At 25.8% G+C, this 22,573-nt stretch overlaps 2 protein-coding genes across 2 annotated transcripts in view; both read right to left on the bottom strand.

Moving 5' to 3' along the window:
• LOC112680903 (CDC42 small effector protein homolog) overlaps window positions 1–11,918 on the bottom strand; it is a 16,562-nt gene extending 4,644 nt beyond the window's left edge. Inside the window, exon 1 of the mRNA XM_025551138.1 lies at window positions 11,577–11,918. The gene's annotated coding sequence lies outside the window, so the exon portion shown is untranslated. The remainder of the gene's footprint in view (window positions 1–11,576) is intronic.
• Window positions 11,919–18,669: 6,751 nt separating this feature from the next.
• Window positions 18,670–22,163, bottom strand: LOC112680865 (another transcription unit protein). Its single transcript, XM_025551088.1, has 7 exons — window positions 21,917–22,163; window positions 21,136–21,813; window positions 20,698–21,064; window positions 20,462–20,624; window positions 20,128–20,343; window positions 19,581–19,770; window positions 18,670–18,980 (listed from the first exon to the last, which is right to left on the bottom strand). Exons 1-7 carry the CDS (start codon window positions 21,942–21,944, stop codon window positions 18,874–18,876), a joined length of 1,749 nt encoding a protein of 582 aa, XP_025406873.1. The 5' UTR covers window positions 21,945–22,163; the 3' UTR covers window positions 18,670–18,873.
• Between the last annotated feature and the right edge of the window lie 410 nt (window positions 22,164–22,573).

The raw sequence follows: 22,573 nt of genomic DNA on the forward strand, positions 1-22,573 counted from the left end.
TCTAATTAAAAGCTGCAAAAACGCTTCTGCAAAGAAAACGTTTCAATAACAATTAAGATTATAAATTATGTGAAACATTAACAAAATAAAACAATTGGTGAAAATAATTTGAGATTCTGACCGGAGAAATATGATCGATTTAGTTAATATGAATTAAAAAAAAATGTTTTTGGTGTGATAACAGCACAATATTGGAAATTACAAATAGCATTTTAAAATGATTCAAATACAATTTTTTTGTTAATTTCGAGGTCACTGAAAATTTCTAATAAAAAAAATTACACCTTTTATGCTTAGTTTTCAGTATTACACATTGTAAATACAATGTATCTCGCTATGGACAAATAATATAAAATAATATAATTCATTAAATAATTAATATCATACTAAAAACTATATTTGTATAATAAAATACAACAGAATAGATAGAAAAAGACTAGCTTTGTTATAAAATTATATATAATATCGTGTAACTAACTTTATATAATATATAATAAATTGAATTATTTAATAACAGTAAGCCAATATTATAAATTCAATTTCTATAATATTTAATAAATAATATTATTTACAAAGCCAATGTCATAATCTTATATTGCGTTACCTATTATTAAAGAATTCGTGTTCGTAGGCGGCAGTTATATAGTCAAATGCCTGGAGACAAAATTTAGAACTACAAACAATAATACAAAATATGTAAATATAATACGCTGTAATTCACTAAGCACAATATAAATTGCGATACTTCTATCCGATTAATTGAGGTCGAAGCTTAAACCATTTATGACTTACAGCTATAATTATGTTTCATAAACGCTTGGGGGGTAATACCAATATCAGAACAAACCAATCAAAGTACTAAATGATTAATTGAATATCAAACAAAATATTATACATAAATAACGAAATGGAATTTTCATTAAAACAAAAACCGTTAAAAAATTTAAAATTACTAAAAAAAGAAAGTAAGTATAAATAAATGAAAAACGGAACAGGATATAGTACAATAACACGATAATTGTCTGTACCCTTGACACAAGTATGACCCGGCAAAATGAACCGGTTTTTTACTCACGACTATTACTACTCTATCTGGATATTTTTTTTTTCCGTCAGTCTTTATCTTCTTTTATTACTATGCCTATTGTCTTTTTCGGTTTTTTTTTTATGTTCTTAATATGTTTACAATGCGACCCACTAAAAATAAAAACAAAATATACGTTTTACTTTCTCTTATGCATTGCTAAAATTTAAGAAGGGTCGTAAGTCAAAAATGAAATTTTCTTATCCATGAATACATAAAAAAAAAATCCAAATTTAAATTTTAAATATTTTTTAAAACTGCCCAACACAAAAATGAAAGGAATAATTATTAATCGTACAATGAATTCACTAACCAAGTAAAGAAAAAAATTAATACATTATACAGAAATTGGATAAACAACAAGAGTCAGTCTAAATACAAAACAAACCATCGTAGTTCGTGAAATTGATCAGAGGAAAGTGTACGAACCTATAAACGAAATTATACATTTTAAGTATATAAGTTATAATATATTATGTATGAACCAAAATAAATATTCAAACGGCGATATTTAAATTTTTTAATTCATACTAATGAGTATCATTATAGTTTGTATTTGTGTTTCATTATTAATTGTCAAACCTAAATTAAATGTAGATAATAATGATAAATAAATAATTTATTTAAAAAAAATTACAATTTAAACTTCTTAAAACTACAATTTTAATAACATTTAAAGTATTTTAAGCGTCTAAAATTTAAAAAAGGTTTTTCAGTTTTATTTATATACATCACTGAGATTTAATTTTATATAAATATAATAATGAAAGAGTAGTAAAATATAATATAAATAAGCTTGGTAAACGGAATTCGTTCTTACACTTTAATATTTATTTGGCATATACAATACACATGTTGCAATACAAAACAGTAACAATGCCGAATTAAATTTACTACCGATGTATATAATGATATAAGACTACGTGATGATATTTGAGGTCCCCGTAGCAGCTGATATGTAACAATAACGTAGCTCACAACACTGTATTCGATTATTTACTGTACACTTGTGTTTAGAAGGTTCAAGTCAATAAGAATTCACATTTTTCAACTGTGCAGAGGTCCAAAATTCCAATAAACCCTGCACATGTGTACAATAAAAAGTTTATTGAACACGTGCATTGGGGATACAGCACAAACAACGCAGCTGAAGATCATTATCAAAAAAGGTACCAATTTCATAAGAAAATATTGTGTATGGATTAAAATATAACATGCTGAATCAGTGCATTAAAAGTAGCATATTTTATTATAATTTTTACTTTAAATTATGATCTGCAGTTTAATATATGTATACACATATTCTGGCTACATATTCACTGGGTATTTTACATTAATACAAAACAAAACTATTAGTTTTCGGTAAAAAAAAGTACCAACCTTTTCATAATTAGAGCATATAATATATGCTATGTATAATGAATATTATACATTACATATAATAAATAACGTGCGATTTAAACATTTTTTAATAGAAAATAAAATAATGTTAAGAGTTGATTTATTTTTAATGTTAAGACAAAATGATCAAATAAAAAAATGGTTTAAATTTATACTTAAGGTGGACATTATATAAATAGTAAGTACATAAATTTAAGTAATGAGTAGGGAACGGATTTATATGTAAATACATATTTTTATTAAAACGAGATATTTAAAATTTGATAAGAAATGTTCATGATTTAAATCATTCCTATTAATATGATGCTACTTTTATTTTACATATTTTTACATATTTTGGTATAATTACATATTTTTACATATTTCACTAATTTGTAAATATTTTTAAACATATTTTATTATTTCATCATTCATACGTCTTCTTCGTACAAAAATACAAGAAATTATTTCAAATTTAGATCCAGAACTTCTATCGCTATTAGAAAAGCTCAAAATATTATGCAAAATGAAACATTGAAAACTCATTTAATTTTCATCTCAGTGAATTTTAGTTTTATTGCACATACATTTACAAAATAAGAAACAAAAATATGTCCTTGAATAAAAGTATGCAAATTGTCGAATCAACGATTGCAAAATGAAAACTCGTAAACGGACCAATAGGCGAAGTTGTAAAAAAGAAAATTCATGTTGTTACAGAAAAAAATTTCAGGCCATATTGATTATAAATCAATCAATGACATAGAGTGGCAGACACCCTTCTAAAATTTTGGAATTATCGCCTTCTAATATTATGCCCTTCAAATATGCTTAAATCAACCGATGTAGGTTGATGTGGAATGATCATTTAGCCGTTTTAAAAATATTTTCAGATCTAATAGGCGATATTTAATATTTAATAATTTAAAATTGTAATAATTCAATGCAACAAATAATTTTGATAGTTTAATAATTATAATTTTTTTTTTTTTATTAAATTTTTTTCCTACATATTTGGATGGTTTTAACACATATTTTATACATTTTACTTACATAAATATGTACATATTTATGTATTTTTATTACATATAAATCCGTTCCCTAGTAATGAGTAATGTAATCATTTATCACTAAGAATACCGGTTAAACAATAAATACTGATTTAAATTACTTTAAAAAAATTGTATGATTGAAGTTTATACAACAACCTGTAGTGACTCATACAATAACAATATTGGATATCTTAGTATTACATTCGTAAATAATTATTATGTAAGTAAAACTATTACTGTGATAAAATATTAATATCGAATATAATATATCAGTAATGAAAAATAAAACATATATATACACATTATAATATACATATTTATTTATTACCTACATGTATACTTATATGGTTTTTATGTATTTAATATAATAAGTAAATTGTAAATGGATATTCAAAATAATTCGATACAATTAAATTTATAAATATTTATTAATATATACAAATAATACAAATGGAACTAATATAATTAGTTTAAAAGTAAATCAATTAATATCATAATCATGAAAAAACCAATTAAAAATAATGTAGAACATGTCATGTCCGATGTCCACCAGCATTATATTATTTATATTAGCATACAAACTATTTCCATCCATTAATTCATAGATAATATTGTTTTTCATATCCATGATACATACCAAACATCCGATAATTATGAAAAATGTACCATTAAGGTAAGATTATTATTCGATAAGACAATATTCTATTGAAAACTGTGTAGGAAATAAAATACTTAAGAGTTATAAAATCGATGTAATCGTATATGTATATGAAAAAACAATTATTATTTTATAAGGTAAACTACTTTAAAATTAGAAATAAAAGTTATAAATAAATATGAGTTTTATAAATTGTTCAAAATACATTAATATATAGACTTGAAGACGTTTACCAACATGAAGGTTATATGAAATAAATACTCGTAGTTTTCCATATAATTCACAAAAAAATTGTAATTACTATTAAACAAATAAATAATGAAACAATATATTTTTATAAAAAACAAAATGCCCAATAATAAAACCTAATAAACATCATTTGAATTTAACATAAAACCTCAATTTTGCACAACAATTATGGTGAAAAGGTAGTTTTTAACAAATAAAAATATAATTATAAAAACTAGTATTCACTGTATATAATATGTTTTCCTTTATATCAAATAGGTACTTAATTTGTATTTGTTTTTTTAAGTTTCCTAATTTGTACATACATAAGAATTAGTGTCTACATTAAATTTGATTTTGTTATAGTTTGAAAATTAACGTTATATTTTATGAAATATATAACGTGTAAATACGCGATAAAACGATTTATAATTAACGAATGCAATAATAATAAAAATAATACAAAAAAAAAATTTAGGATTAATTATACTTGAAACATAATTGTATATTAATTTAGTACTCCGAAATGTTTATAATTTAATTTAATCCTTGTAATATTACGATACAATTTACAATATACATATGTAAATTAAATATAATATTAACGATATTAAATACATGGTATGTAGTATATTATGAACTATTAATTTAGTAGTTTTCCAAAATAGATAACAAAAATTATTAAAACTTTATTTGAAATGCATTCTTATCTAAATATCATTATTATTAAGAAATCAAAAATATATAACTATAATATTATGTATGTTATAAACTTATATAATATAAACTCAGATCAATTAACACATTTACTTTCATAAATACTTCACAGCATGTAGCTGTAAAATTAAAACATTCATAATCAATATAGATATAGTTATAGTATAACTCGCAACCTTTAAATAAACAACTTTATTTATATTTATTTATATTGGAGACTTAAATTTTCAACTTTTTCATAAATATCTAGAAAATTCAATAAAATATTTATATTGGTTACAAAAATAAATGTGATGGATTATATTATGATAATACATTCAAGTATTCACTTCTACTAGTAAAACAAAAATTAAAATAATACCCACACTTCATTATTTACTGTACAATCAATTATTTTACATCGAATAAAATTATTACATTTAAACAAAATTAAAAATCATAGGTTAGTGAGATTATTAGATTATTGAATATAAATGGTATAGAATAGTAACTACATATAATCAATGGTATAGCAAAAATATGAAAAATGATTTCATATTTTCGTAAATGATAAAAAATTTGAATATTGAATAACTATATAATTTAACCACAGGATTTTAAATACCATATAAAGTAAATAAGATATATATATATATGATATATATTCAAGGTTATATTTTTTCAGGAAATATTTAGGATGAGTATTTGATAATTTTAAAAATGTAAGAAAAACATGAAAACAAAATCAGTCATACAATAAAAATTACTCGTTTCAACTCCATGACCTAGGCGATCAAGGACAAATCATTTAAACGGGTCAAATACATAGTTAAGGAGAACTAATCATTGTGCATTATGTCTCAATAAAAACAATTGTTAATAACGTTAACCAGTTCTGATGGATCACTTGGAATACTGTGTCAAATACATCGTAAAAGACAACGAAGAACTGAAGTCAGAACTTGTTTTTGTTTCGATCTACTAAACCAAAATTGGGTCAAATCTTGGCGGGAAATAAAAATACCCAGTATAATTTATTTCTATAATCATAAGTAAGTAGGTACTAAAAAGCTGTCAATCTATTCGATCTAGATTTATCTTTGTAGACCTGCAATTTCAAATAACTAGTTAATACCAATAGCTTACACTGAAATAATATTAATAAAAGTCTAACATTTATATTTTACTAAAGCTCATACCACACGATTATACAACAATAAATCAACATTGTATTAAAAAAATAGGTACCTAATGAAAATTCTAGTTTCATCATATTTAACAAACAAAATGTCATTATATACAATAACTAATGACTCTTTCCCCAATAACAAAATTAAAAAACATATTAAGAGATGTATTAAGGAAAAAAGCAATGGTTAGACATAAAGTTTGAATGATTAATGAAAATAGAATAATAAGTTTCAAAATGGTATTTTTTTAATATAATAGTTGATCATTTGAAATTAATGAATACCTAATATCTATTTGTATTGATGCTGTCATACTTTGACGCGATTCGTGATTTTGTTCATATTCAACAAAGCCACTAAATTAAGAAAGATTGAGAATAAATAATTAGAATACACACCAATATTTATACAGAATTTTAATTTTTTTAAAAAAAACATTACTATGTAACAAAAATTAGAAGAATAAATAACGAATTTATTCAGTATCAGATTATGCTGGGTAAAGAGGATAAATTACTTCAATAAAGAAAAACACTCATTTTCTAAATATTTCATATAATAAATTAAAAAATGTATGTAATATACTAATATATAGATATATTGATGGAAGAGACAAAAAAAAGTTAGTACCTATAAAAATCAATTAGGAAAATGCCAATCTAATCCTACAAGTGTAGAAAAAGATTAAAGGAATTGCAAGTATTTAAGTATAGAAATAATTTAACTTTTAACAAAATAAAACAAAATAATAACTCAGTTTAAAATTATATGACAGTAATTCATATGAATCAAATGAGTTTTTAGGTAAAAATATTGATAACATTACTTAAGCTAATAATCATGTGATACACAAAAGTGAAAATTCAAATATTAACTGCCACTTAAATAACTCTTTGTTTATTGTACCTATAATAAAAGAATACATGATGAAAAAAAAAACATAAGTATTTTAAAAATTCTTATTATAAAATGGTATTACTAACTATATTGGTACTTAAAAAGACCAGGAATAGTATTTTCTTCTTTTTGTTATTATAAATTATATATTATCAGTTTATCTACAGGAAAATAACCATTGTAAAAAACGATTTTACCTTAAAAATTTGTTAAAATTATACAAATTATTGATGAATCCAGCAATCCTCAAAAAGTGAATGGATACCATAGGAAAACATACATGCATCTATTTTCTTTTTTATATACATAAATGGACAGCTCAATATTAATATCAATGCTAAGATAATTATAATTAATACTACTGCATTATAATACTAATATTGTTTAATTTATTTTTATTGTAATTTTATAATTCTCCAAATGTCTGTTGTTTTTGTTTTCATTTTTTAAATTGTTCAAGACATTTGTCTGTTAAATTTATTATAAATAAATAATTTGATAAGCTATAAATATTTTATGCAATCAACAATTTAATATCAATATTTGAAAAACAACTGAGAGTTATCTATATTTCATACGCACAATCAGTAATTTCATCAAAAATTGAGATAAGGGGCAGAAATTATGAGATTCATTTAAATTACATAAGTAAAATTAATCATGAATAGGACTAAAAAATGTTTAATATATAATTTTAATAACTTATTAAATATGTCGTTATGAGTGTTGTTATTAGTTTTCAAGCATAGAAAATATTCACCAAAATGTATTCATTGTTGTTTCGGAGTAGAGAAAAATAAATACTTATACCAAAAATAATTATTATTTTGGTCGTTATTTTGGAAATAAAAACTGCTTAAATCACATAATAAAGGTAGTAAAAACCTAGAAGTATAAATAAATATATCATTCCACAAACATAATATTTTTTAAGTTAGGTATTAAGGATAATCTATTCACTGCTTTATCAATAAGCCCATTACAGTTTTTTTATATGAACAAGTGATTATGTAAATTTATCATTGCTCGTGCATTTACCAGATTTTAAATTTAGTATAGTTGTTACCTATTTTATATGTTTATACTTTTAGTTAATTTTTATGAAGTTGTACATAAAAACATAAAATTATATTTCCTATTATAATTTACATAATTTATCAGTTATATATCAATATCTAGTTTAAGAATTCAATACCTTCAATACAATTATTTACTTAAAAAAGATGAGCAAATAATTGTATTTTTATAAAAAAAAAATAACTGGTAGTTCATATATGACCATTCTTTGTTTAATTATAATTTATAAAATATTTAAATATATCATTAAGTAACTTTAGCAATTAACTGTGATTTTTTATGAAGTTCCATAATACCTAATAAAATATGTAATAGTTGGAAGGTGAATCTTCTTGGCATAGCATCAAAATAATAAATGTAAAGCAATATGCATTTTTAAGTGGCACCATAAAAATGAGTTTAAAGACCAAAATAATACTGTTGTAACTTTACATGTATATTTCATACAATAATTATTATAAATTATAGCAACAAACAATAGGATAATAAAGCTATATGCATAGATATTTTAAACATAAATAAGAAAATGAGTCATACAAAGTTAACATTTTACAACATTGATATTCCATTGACTATATAATTAAAATCACACTTTTTAAAACAATAAATTATATTTTAATAAATTAACTAATACAAAAAAAAAATAAAATATATAAGACAAGTAATGGTGGAAAAGATGGATTTGTATTGCATTGCTAAAATCCTGATAGTCTATCATCCCTGAGCAAACAATGCCAGGCGGTTACAGGGACTGAAACTAACCAAGACTACATATTTTCATTTCAATTATTTTGTATCTATTTTACAAGATATTTTATTTAAATTTGTTCATTTTGATCTAAACTATATTAATATTATTATTTATACTGAATTCATAATATGAAAAATATAAGATTATCAAATTGATTAATTAAAATTTGAATAGGTTATTCTATTAATCATGTTATATTAACATTTTCAAGATTATTTATTTTGAGAATAATATCTCAAAGGGCAAAACAGTAGTGTGATTATAGGTAACACATATAATAGTTGATATAAATATAGTTCTTAGGTACAAGCAAAAACGAGTGTAAAGATTATTTATGAGGTGGAAAATTTGGTTAACTTAGATAATAGTACTTTTTATTATAACTTATTTATTTACTATTTGGGATTTTAGCAATGGGGTTTGAACCCCCAAACCCCCCTTACCTATGTTACTAGATACAAAAAAGACATGATAAAAAAACTTGATAAATTACAAATTAAATAATATATAATGACTCATTCCTTAACATGGCTAAACTATCCTAATGAAAATTATACTTCTGTTAAGATTTGCATAAAAGTAGCATACGGTTGACTGGAGAGTAATGACTGTAATTTTTCCGCTGCAAATAATAAAGAAGGTGATCTTAGATTTATAGATGGAACATTTAAGTATATATTAATTAAGATTTCTGGACAATCTATTTTAATACTCTGTAAATCATAAGTCCATTTTTTATCATAATATTTTTTTCTATCAGAAAAATAAGTCATACCACAGTCATTAAATAGCTAGCTGATTAGAAGAACAGTTATATTTATTAAGCTTGAAATAAAACATATTAAGAAATCTTTACTGAATTAACTATAATTTGTTGATTTTTGCTACAAAAAACGTTTACAAAACGAAGATGCTTAAACAATTGCTTCTTCTGATTAATGACAATATTGAAATCTAAGCTAGTTTCAATTAGATATAAACTAACATTATATAAAGTAATGATAGGCCTGATAGCGTTGTATGCACGTGAAACTTACCCCACAACCAAAACCTGGCATGATTTGAGAGAAAGGTGTTAAGACAAATTTTTGACCCCAGAAGAAACCAAAACACGGGAGAATATGAACGAAAAGAGAATGAAGAAGTAATAAGCATATTAGAGGATCCAGATATAGTAGCTACTATAATAAATAAAAAGATAAGCTGGGCAGGGCATGTATGACAAGGTCGAGAATAGAAAATCAGTCACGTCACCTGCTGGAAACCGAAGAGGAAAAGACCACTCGGTCGTCCAAGACAAAGGTGGATAGACAAGGTCCATAAAAACTTGGATATGCTGGGAATCCTAAACGGTGAAGAGCTAGCCATGGATAGAGACAGATGGAGGGAAGCGATGGTTGCGACGAAGGACCTGAATGGTCTATATTAAGCCATTAAAAATAAATAAATACAATATACAAACAATATAACAATATATTAAACTTGTAAGTAAAAATTAAAAAAAATCATTAATGGAACAATTATAAAGAATAATTAAATTTAATAAAAAAAGTCAGTTAAAGCCCAAGTAGGTTTTAGGACTGACATATAAAACATTTTTATCAACAAACAAATGTTAACAATAACATTAGTTTTGAAATAATAAAATCAATTATAAAGTTTGCAAATTTTTCATTCAAGAGATGAAGATAATATTATATTATATATATATACTATAATAATATAGTTTAATTTATTTAAGATACCAAAACAATAAGGGTTTCAATAGATTTTTAGCTAATTAATAAAGTATTAATTTTCTCATTTGTACCATGACCAAAAACAGTTATTCATAAAATTACATTTTAAATGTATTCAACTAATCTTAGAACAATTTTTTTATGCCTTTAAGTAAAATACTTCAAGACAAATAAAGATTAATACTATTCTGGAATTATACCTAGTGCAAAATATTGTCTTTAATGTGGTATCATTCATTTTTTAAATTATCTATTTAAGAATATCCCATGTTATTCTTCTATCAGTTCAACAGCTTGGTGCACTTATCAACAAACATAATACATATAAGAAAACCTCCTCAAAATAAATGACAAATTTTAAACTTCTTCAATAACCCCATCTTTTTACAATCAAGAATCAATACTTTCAAAACATATCTACCAGACCTAAATCACTGTTCATTATTAGTTGCACAATCATCGAACCTAAGAGATTTTGTGTTTTACACTACCATCAATAATATATTAATTAATAATTTTTCTTAAACAGTTCATAATCTCAAATATATTTAATACAAACACTACATTTCCCTTGCTCGCTAGAAATTCTGTTCTGTAAGTAACGTATTTTCAACGATAACATTCACGTCTCGTTATTCCAGCATTACTAATCATACTCCATTACTACATACACTCCATCGTAAGTCGTAACCGCGGTAATCGACGTACGAATTCAACAAAAAATTAGAAACATTTTCGGGACCATAGCCGGAAGCCCGAACGCAAAAACCGATAGTCTGACACATCCTGAATTGACTCAGTTCTCTAACCCGTCACATACGTACCTCACCGAAACGAAGTGTGCTTCCTTCACACGTGCGAAAATTCCGCTCCAGAACTCGTCAGTAGGCTCTTCGTGTGCAGCACAGCAGGCTGTTTTCACATGGTCAGCTGAATATTATTAGTACTAGCGTAACGACTGACGCGCATGCGACGGAACGAGGGAAACATCAAAACGGGAAAAACCGGCGACTGCGGAAGAAGAACGTACCACGGAGTGTCCACAAACGGACAACACAACGCGAAGAGTCGGCAGCGCAACGTACGGTTGACACGGACCGACGATTTCTGAATCGTACAAGAGAGCCGCGTAAAGTGTGCGCGGTGGACTGGTGTGTGGGTGTGTATGTATGTTGAACCGCGGAGTGCGGTAGACCCCGGCGGTGACGATAGAAACGCCATCTTGTGGCGGAAGTCCGAATAACCTTTGTTGTTATTTATTTATTATCATTATTAATATTTTTTTTTTTTTTATCACATAATACCACAGGTTAAATTTAAATTTTTACCCATGAAAACTAGAGATATCTCTGTAGTCTTCATGTACAAATAAATAAGGTAACTATAGTTAATTCATAAATAAAATATTATAATACATTTTAATTTTAAATGTATTCTATATTTTCACGGAAATCAAACTAGAATTGTATAGAATAACTAGATATTCTATAAAATAATTAGTTAAAGTATAATTTTTATGTATTATTTTAAATATGGTATAAATATAGAATAAACTATAATATCATTTATTTCATAGTTTAACTAACGGTTAACTAAAGGTAATTCAATTACCTAATTGTTTCGTAAATTAACGGAATTCTACACTTTAATTAAAACATACAAATGTACCCATTACGGCTTTGATACACGCACAGCCATCTATAAGATACTATACTATTTATAATCATTAATCAATGTTATTTTATTATTAAAAATGTCGGCAGCGGTGGCTTGTATACACTGGCGCCAGAGGTTTAATGGATTTGTTACGTTTTCCTGTGACTTTCTCCCATTGGTATTTTGTTTTCACGTGTAACGTGTTAACAAGTAGTGCACTTGAATTTTAGAATATAACTACATTTTAGGGTCTAAGTGTAGTCACTGTCGCAAAACCGATAGTTAATTTTACCTTTTTTGTAAAAATTTAAATTAGAAGTTGATAATGTGAGTTATCTACATATTTTTATTAGATATTCGACACATGAACGCATTGTTATGTCTTCGTATTTTTGTGTTTCAATAAAAACGTGCGTAGGTTTATAACAACATGCCGTAGTCCAAGGTGGAGCTAAAACACATTGTACTACTGAACAACATGCTATAAAACCTTATACGTCCTGGAAGATATGTCTATATGAAATTTTAATTTTTTTTTTTAAGAATTTCGAAATTTAATCTATGATTCACATTGATAACTATTTTTTTCTTTCGTAATTGAATTAACTCTAGTAACTATAGCCATTGGCCGACAATGATGACGATAAACTTATAATGACCAGTACCAGGTGTACTGATATATATATATAAGTAGTACCCAGATAGGTATCTAACATTAGCGCTAGTATTGTGATCTAGGGATCCCAAGTTTATTTTTTAAAAATACGGGACATTTTAAATCGTACCAATTTTTGAAATTCTCATTAGTATTAATTGAGGTGGAGGGGACTTAGCAAAATGTTTTTTGCAATTTTCCTAACAGTTACTAAATAAACTATAAAATAAAGTTGAATACAATATTTGATACTTTAAACCAGGGTCAGCAATCTGCGAGCCGCGGGCCTATAGGCGGAAATCGAGGGAGGCTTGAGGGGACTAAGCCCCCCCCAAAAATATAAATTACAGGTCTTAATCCCCCTAGCCCTAAAAATTGTTAAGTGACTAAAAATACAATAATTATTATAATTGTAAAATGCATTTATAATAACTGAATTAAAAAAAAATATTCTGTGATAAAAATTAAATCAAATTTGTAAGATTTTACAAACTTCTTGTCATGACTTGGAACGATCGCAATTAATATAATATTTATTATAGGTTGTTCAATGTAATTAATTAATAATTTCTGTTTAGAATACCTACTCCAAAAATGTTTAAGATAAGGCACCTAATTGGTTTTTTGATTAAATTGTTGATTAAAAATTTCAAATTGTCAAACTTCGTAAATTGCCTTGTTGAAATAAATAATTGCGCACAGTGGTATCTATAAGTATAATAAGCAAATAATGCTCAGCCCCCCCCCCACAAATTTCACCAAATTTCCGCTTATGTGCGGGCCGCATGTGGCCCTCGAAGCCATTTTTTATGGCCCGCACAAAGGTGGTTAATTTTTGTGTTTTATTTTTGTTCAATAAAATTTTTCATACAATTTTCAACACTATTCAATTCTTTTTTCTTTATAAATAAAATTATTATTATTATCTAATCGGAGTGGAAGAAAATGAAAGCTGCACTACTCAGTCATAGGATAAATTAAATATATTTGTATATATATATAAAAAAATTAAAATTTTTAATATATATATAATCTATGTATTTAATACATATATATCTAAACAATATAATATATTAATCTATGGGCATAGTTACTTTGCGTGTGTAGCAATTAGTATTACACCATGATTACATCCGTACGTGTGACTGTTTGCATTTGTAATACTTTCATTTTACAAGTAAATCCAATCATTATGGCGACTAAAAAAAGAAAAAATTGGTGATGAACATCATTTTTTTAATAATTCTTGGGTTAATTTATACTTTTTTGTCGAAAACAAAGGTAAGCCATTATGTTTAATTTGTCAAAAAATTAAATTTATTCTTAAAAACAATTGTTTCCAGAAACATTCATATTTTTTACACTCATATTTTTATGTAAAATAATTAAATATAATAGCAATACAATTATTAGTATATATCATATGTAAAAATATTTTTTAATATGGCCTACGTGGTTCAAAAGGTTGCCGACTCCTGCTTTAAACAAATATAAATTATAATTAAAATTAAAAACAAATAATTAGGTGACTTTACTATTTTTTTTAGATTTTTTTTTTTTATAATCAAATATTATTAGTTATCATTTGATTTAGATATTATAGTTTATCAATAATATAAAATTTAAAAAGCTTACCGATATTAAAAATTTAATTTTTAAAATAAGTTATGTACGAAATAGATTATACAAAATACGGGACAAAAGTGTTATTTTTATACTTGTGTCGGGACACCGGGACACTTTATTCAAATACGGGACGATTCCGTAAAATACGGAACGTATGGGATCCTTATTTTGAGCTTCGTCGCTAAAATCCTGGATGGTCGTCCAGAGACGTAACCAGGCATAAGCCTTAAAGGCACGGGCCTAGAACGGCAACATTTTGAGCTAGTAAATAATTCACTTGGAACCAAGGAAATGTAGGTTAGATTTTTAGGTTTGATTATTTCAGGGGCGTATTTAGACTTACTTCTAGGGGGGGGCGACTCAAATTTTTTCTTTAATTCAGGGTCAAAATTTACAAGTAAAATTTTTGGTAATATTTATATCAAGTGAATTCTTAATATTTGTGGTTTTTTTTTTTTTATCTAATGCCGGATCCACTTAGAATGGTCTTTTATGTAGTTCTTTTTTAACACCTATCAGTGTTTTGAAAGTTTCGCTTGTGTTTTATCTAATTGTTCACTAAGTATCGACTGGGTCTTCAATCAAAATAATATATATTATTTATCGTAATGGGACATATAAACGTTATAAGCAATTGAGCGTTTAACACTATAAATAATTTAAACGTTATTCAATTTAAACGTTTAAAAATTTTCCGTTTACCGTTATTGACAATATGAACAATAACAATATGTTATTAACGTTATATGAAAAATTTAGCGATTTGCATTATTTAAATTAGTGTAAAATTTGAAACATTTTCAAATGTAGTAGGTATACTATAAAATAAATCATAATTTTTGTTTCTTAATAAAATACCTATTACTTATATAAAAATTGTCTTGGTCTAAAAATTCTCGGGAGGGGGATTGCTCCGGCGCATCAAATACGCCACTGCAAGGGACGAATATTATTTTTAATCTTCATGATCGAATAAGTAAATACTAGTTGTTCTGTTCACTTTGAGTCTTTGTATTTAAGACTTGTGCTACTCGTGGGACTGGTAGACAAATATTGATGGGTATACGGTTATTCTTAGTTATTTATATTTTAAAGTTTGACATAAATATAGCTATAATTTTTGAATTACCCAACCACAAAACAATAAAAATTTCTCAGAACGTTTATAAATAAAATTATATTATATTTATATTTATATATTATATTTCAAGGGAACATTTCGAATGATTATTTTGAGACATCTCGTGATTATAAAAATGTCCTGATTATTAATATTTCGATCATTGAAATCATTCGATTATGCCCATCACTAACAGGTACTGGATACGCAATTCAGCCGTGCTCGAGTAAAACCTGGGACGCAATTAGTATTTTACCTTTTTATACCTTTTTATACGGGACGCAATTTGAACGCGTTGGTAATTATTGTTCCGTCCTTATTGTTAGGTATTATTTTTTGTCGGATAAATAACTTTTATTTTTAAATATTGAACTATGGCTATTTACTAATTTAAATAAATATCATGATTTTAACTATAAATTTGTTCACTTAACCATTACATTTAATATTTACTATTGCTCAAGTTTTAACAATTATATGGTAATAATTGTTAATTTTTTTTTATTTAGACTGATGTAAAATATATTATAACGTAATTTACTTTTATATACCTGCCTCATAATAATTATTTTGCAATATGCTTTATTATCGTTAATTTATATTTTATTATATTATTTATTTAATTCTGTTTGTAACTTGGTTGTAAGAATGATTATATTTGTAATAAAAATAATTTAAAATTTTTTAAAATTAGACGAATCCAATATCTCCTTCACCTTTTTTGTCTTCGTTTACTCATTCTTCGTTGAACGACCTATTAACACACATCATCTATTTCATTCATTTTCGATGTACATCTGAGTTGTACTAACTACAATGACTAGAACATTCACATTCGACGCGCGTAATTCGCAGCTATCTGAACGGTCGTACGTGTGTTTTATATTGTATTCGTGAACTTGGCCTATTGCTAAATTAAATAGTTCAAATAACAATTATAACCCGCAAGTCTATGACACCAGAATATGATCAGGTAGAAAAGCCTTATAAAGGTCGAAGGAAAATTTATAAATATACCTAATCATATTTCATCATCAGTAATCACCAATTTGAAAATGTGGAGAGGTATTTACGTAGATTATGGATTCCTTTTACGTGGTTTAATGTTTTCGAAAAAAGGTGTCTATTGATCGTAAATTGTGCACAAATGAGTAGTAACCATAATTTAGAGATCATTTTCTATAAATAAATCAGAATAGCTTTTTTAAATATCTAGTTGAAAATATATTGATTATCATTTAGAAGTGTACTATATTAGTTTCTACTACATTACAATAGTAACTTCAATTGTATAAATTAGCTTTATCAGCAATGCCGTATTTAAGAAGTCGTTTGGGAAGGCAATAGATCCCTCCCCTGAAATATTTATAGAGGTGACAACATTTTTATGACGATTCTAAATAAAAACAAATAGATTTTTTCGCATTCTCAATAGAATATTAATTTTTAATAGATAATAAACAAAATTATGTGAAAAATAAATATAAAATTGTAAAATTAATTATAATGTTTAGTAGCTTATTAAATTTATATCTATTTAAAAGTATTTTATTTTACATAATATTTTATTGAAATATAGGTATATGTTTAATCCTGATTTGTATGGGGATGGGATCAAAGGTTACAGCCAATTAGTCTTATAATAAACAATTTTCTATAATTTTATTTTGGTAATTAAAATTCAGTTATTATTTTTGATTTTATATTAATAACTAATATTGTATTAAAATGGGAATAATGAATGTCAAGCGTAGTAAGCGGTTTTTTAATGAAAAGTTGAAGAAAATTGTTTTCAGTTTTGCATTTTAGGGAAGTGGGGCGGCATAATCTTTGATACGGCCTTGTTTATCAGAATGAATGACAATCATTGGTTATGAATTGGTAACTTACAAACACATACATACAGTAGGGAAGGTGATTTAAAAACTTCCTATAGTTTTATTTTATTAATAAAGGTACCTTTACTCATGCAGTTATACATTATATTTTATGACAATATTTAGATTTTATCAGTATATTCTAAATTAATATCATCAATACAAAATATGATACTACAATCAAATTAAAACAGATGACTATAAATTATAAAACTGTCTTCGAATTAAAAAATAAAAAATATTATCTGAATCTGAAAGTTGTAAATCATATTTTAATTACCTACCATAGATAAAAATACATTTAATTTTTTCAAATAAAATTAAAAGATATAATAATAAACATGAAGTGCTGACAAGCAGATGTGGTACTTGGAATATGAGGGACAAAAAATATATTATATCTAAAATATTTGACAGTTAAATAACTTATAAATAGCTTTAAATAGTTAAAAACTGTTAGATTGGCAACTAATGTAAGTTATTATTAACCAAATCATATATTTATATGTAATAATAGTAGTATGTGACAATTACATTTTTAAATGGTATAAAAAATTTCAACTATCCCAAATGTTTAAGAAATAATTTGAATGATTTTATTCTCATATTTTGCTTTCAACCCATATTTCAGTATACTTATATAACCAATACATTTGGAAAATTTAAATATAATAAAAACTTAATATTGTCAGAAAAAATTTCAAGTATTATTTAAAAACAAAACTATTTAATATTTATGAAATGAACACTGAATAAGCCACACAAATTTAGAATAATATCCCCATTTATTTAAAAAGTTTTCATAATATAAAAAAAAGACTGCTTTACAATTTTTTTATTGATGTAGATTGGTAGATATTTAAATACTACAGGTATGTTTAAAGTAAAAATATTAATTGTAATTTTTACATAATGAAAAATATTTATATTTATAGTCTTTAAGTAACATAATATACATATATTATACAATTGCAGTTGCTTTCAATTTTGGTTCTTTCAATATTTTAAAAAAATGTTATTTTATTTCTTAAGTCTTGAATATAAACATACTTCAACAATGGTGAAAGCAATAAGTTTTGTTTCTAACTTTATTAAAATTTAATGCATTTACACATTTTTTTTTCTTGTACATATAAATCAGAATGTTAATTAGTTAAAACCATAATATAATACTAATTTAATTAAAATTACAAATCATCTTCTTCAGAATCTGAAACTAATCTGGATTGTCTTTTCTTTTTTGTATCCATGTCAGAACTATCATCCTCAGATGAATAAATATTGCTCTTTTCAACTGAAAATAATAAATAAAACATAATAAAAATTCAAAAAAAAACCTTCCCTAATTTAATTAATGCAGTTTTTACACATAAAGTACATTAATTTTATTTAAAGTTAAATATTTCAAATAAATCAATTAAATTATAAAAGTTCATAAATTTATTTTGATCTTTTGGCATACGGTTATGTCATATATAGGCAGATGCCTATAGTGGTAAACTTTAAAAAGATAATTTTTAAAATTATGATATTGACTCAAATTTATATTATTAAATATGTAATGTGTCTAACAGGATATCTATTTTTAATTTTCAAGCATGAAACTAATATTATTAACACTTGGTGGCCTGCAATTCTTCAAATACATAGTTGACAGCCACTTTACAGAATAATTCAGAAATACATTATACTATTTAAGATACAAAGTAGGCAAGTACTATAATTATATTTTAGTAATTTTGGGTAGCAATTTTTCTCAAGCCTAAAAGTGAAGAACATATAAGTACACCTCTGATACTTTGTTCTTATAAAATAATTAAATTTAAATGTAATGTTGTGCATTGGTAAGTCTATGGCTAAGTTTGATAATAATTAAAAAAATAAACAAATGTACCTTTAGCTGTAGATTTTTTATTAAACTTGTTTTTTATAGCAGATAGAGATATAGCATTTTCATCATCAGATCCATCTTCTCTTTCAGGTTCCAAATATGAAGAACTGATATTACTATTTGCTCCACGTTCTCTAGCTCTTTTAATTTTTGTTTCTTTACGCATTGATTGACGTAGTTTTTCTTCTTCTCTCTACATCAACAAATTGTAGTTAAAAACTTTATATCAAAACTCATAAATTTTTTATACAAAAATTTGGAATTTATACAGTTTATAATTTATACTGTGGTGGTGATGATGAGAGGAAACAAAAGCAGTAAGAGTGGTTATGAAAATGAACATCACAAGGGAAAAAAGGAAGATCAAAAAAGAGATGGTTAGATACAATTGAGAATAACATGAGAGCTGTTGATGAATGCATAGGGGATTTAAAAAAATAAGATGAGCGGAGGCTTAGAACAAAGGTGGCCGACCCCAAATATTTGGGAGAAAGGTGAAAAAGAAGAAGAAGATACTAAACTTATACTAAATGCTATATTATATACTAACTTTAATTTTTTCATATCTATTAGCATCTGGATCAGCTCCAACTTGAGATAATACTTTTATGCCAGAAGATTTTTGTGATCTGTCGGCTAAAGATAAAGTAATTTTACGATGAGTGAATGATTCTGTTGAATGAGGACGGAATGACAATTTTGTACGAAATACTGCTTGACCTTGTAAACCTGTTCCTTGGCGAATAAATAAATGATTATGGTCTCCCTAAAATACATAAATGTTATTGCACTAAATTACGTACATCATATTTAGATTATAACAGTTTCAGTCCATGTGAAAATGGAAACTAATTATTTATTATACAAAATAAATAATGATTTACCACTAATGGTTGTTTATAAACATCAAAAATTTCAGAGCCCAAATGTAATGACATACTACCATCAGACCATTTAATTACTCTGGTATTACTTTCTTTAACTAAACTTCCATCCTTAGCAAACACTTCACGCCATCTTATGGTATTTTCTACTTTCAATTTTACCCTAAAATAATTTGTTAAAATTAAATTAGATTTTTCTAGCCTGAAGTAGTTACCAAGGTTTTACATCAACATACCTTGCTCGTCCTTCTTCATCCAAGGTTTCTTCTTCATCAATTTCATCTTCATAAGTTTCTCGATCATATGGTCTAGTTTCGACTGACAAAAAGTTGGGTAATTTTACAAAGTGTAAATCACTTCCAAGATCAACAGATATTTTAGGTATTTCAACAGCAATTCTTCTTTCTGGAATTGGTTCTTCGACTTCTTTTTCTTTCTCCTCTTTATCATTAACTTCATCATCATCATCAGCACCACTTCTTTTATCATCATTATCACTTTTATCCCGATCTACTTCATCATCACTTATTGGTCTAGGTGTCTTAACTTCTTCATCAGAACTTATATCATCAGCTTCACCAAATAAGTCATTTTCTTTAGGTGCTGTAAAAAACATGAAAATTAAGTAATTAGTAAAAAATATTTTTATGTTTATTTATAAGTAAGAAACACACATTTTTCTGAAGCTTCAGAACCACTTTGTTTTGCTTTTTCTTCCTTATCTGAGGATTCGTCACCAGAAACACTAGAACTTTTTCGTATTGGTTGACGTTTTTTCCTACCAATCATAGAACCATCACTATCATCAGACTCAGCGTCTTGTGATTTTGCTATATCTGGAGATGTTGATTGCGATTTTTTTGATGTAACACTTTTTGGACTTGTACTACTTGATTTTGATTTATTACTTTTAGATGAAGCTCTACTGTGATTAGTAGAATGGCTTGCATGGGATGTATCACTTTTTCCACTTGCCACTGATTGATTAGATGCTACTGAGCCTGTAGGAGATGCAGATCGTGCTGATGCTGATGCAGCAGAATGTTCTGATGTAGCAGAGTGAGCTGATGTAGCAGAGTGAGCTGATGCAGCAGAACCCCTTGATGCAGCTGAAGCAGCACTAGAGGATCTACTGCCTGGAGATGGAGAACGAGAACCAGCAGGAGACTTCGAAGGACTTTTTGATGCTGAAGCTGAACCAGATGCACTCCTAGATCGAGACCTTGATGCAGGAGAAGCTGGTTCAGATCCTGATGGAGTATGAGCAGCTCTTACTGAAGAAGCTGACCTAGATGATTGATTACTGCTATTTGCAGATGATGAACTAGAAACTGATTCTGAATCACTAACATCTAAATTAAATAAAAATAAAAAAATAATCAGACTGACATAGTACTTATATACGTTTATTTTAATGTATAAATTAATATAAAAATAAATTGAATATAAACTTACCGTTATTGTTTTCATAATAATTAACCATTTTAAGATTTGAAAAAATACAATTATTTATAAATCAATATTAAAATTGTCTAGAATATTACTAATTCATAACAGAGTGTAAAAAAAATCGTAGTATGAGATCCAACATTCTTAAAATATGTGTAAGGTAGTTGTAGTTAAGTGTACATAAAAAATTAACATGCAATGGTTATTAAGGGACTGAACTATGATCAAATTTATCGGCATAAGTCAAGCACACGGAAACAACACTGTTATCAATGTTATCATTATTTTTAACGTATACGGTATACCCGGTGCATTAGTGATTCTAGAGAGTATGGTTTCTCGACCAGTAGAACCAAAATATATTTAAATATTTTCGTTGCATTTGAACTAATCGCAATTTTTGAAAAAAAAATATTTTTTAATGAAAACACCTGCAAAAATTCCTACAAATTTTAAAAAAATATTTATAAACATTTAGAACGAAATATTTCAAATTGTAATTATAATATTGTAAATCACATTGTGGCACAAAGGATATGCAACTAAACATACAATCTGAACGTAAACGTTTATTATAAATACAAATTTATATCATATTAATGATTTTGTTGAAATTATTAAAAATGTGTTATGATGATTACATAAATAATATGAATTTCAGTC

Source organism: Sipha flava, unplaced genomic scaffold, assembly GCF_003268045.1.
Source record: "Sipha flava isolate LNK unplaced genomic scaffold, YSA_version1 181_pilon_pilon, whole genome shotgun sequence".
Classification (NCBI taxonomy): domain Eukaryota; kingdom Metazoa; phylum Arthropoda; class Insecta; order Hemiptera; family Aphididae; genus Sipha; species Sipha flava.

What these genes read in the sequence shown, in the direction of transcription:
- LOC112680865 (XM_025551088.1), bottom strand. Translation starts at nt 21,944, where the DNA reads ATGGTTAATTATTATGAAAACAATAACG. An exon ending in GATGAAGAAGGACGAGCAAG is followed by an intron (nt 20,625 to 20,697) that starts GTATGTTGATGT and finishes AAATTATTTTAG; the next exon opens with GGTAAAATTGAAAGTAGAAA. An exon ending in ATAGATATGAAAAAATTAAA is followed by an intron (nt 19,771 to 20,127) that starts GTTAGTATATAA and finishes TTGTTGATGTAG; the next exon opens with AGAGAAGAAGAAAAACTACG.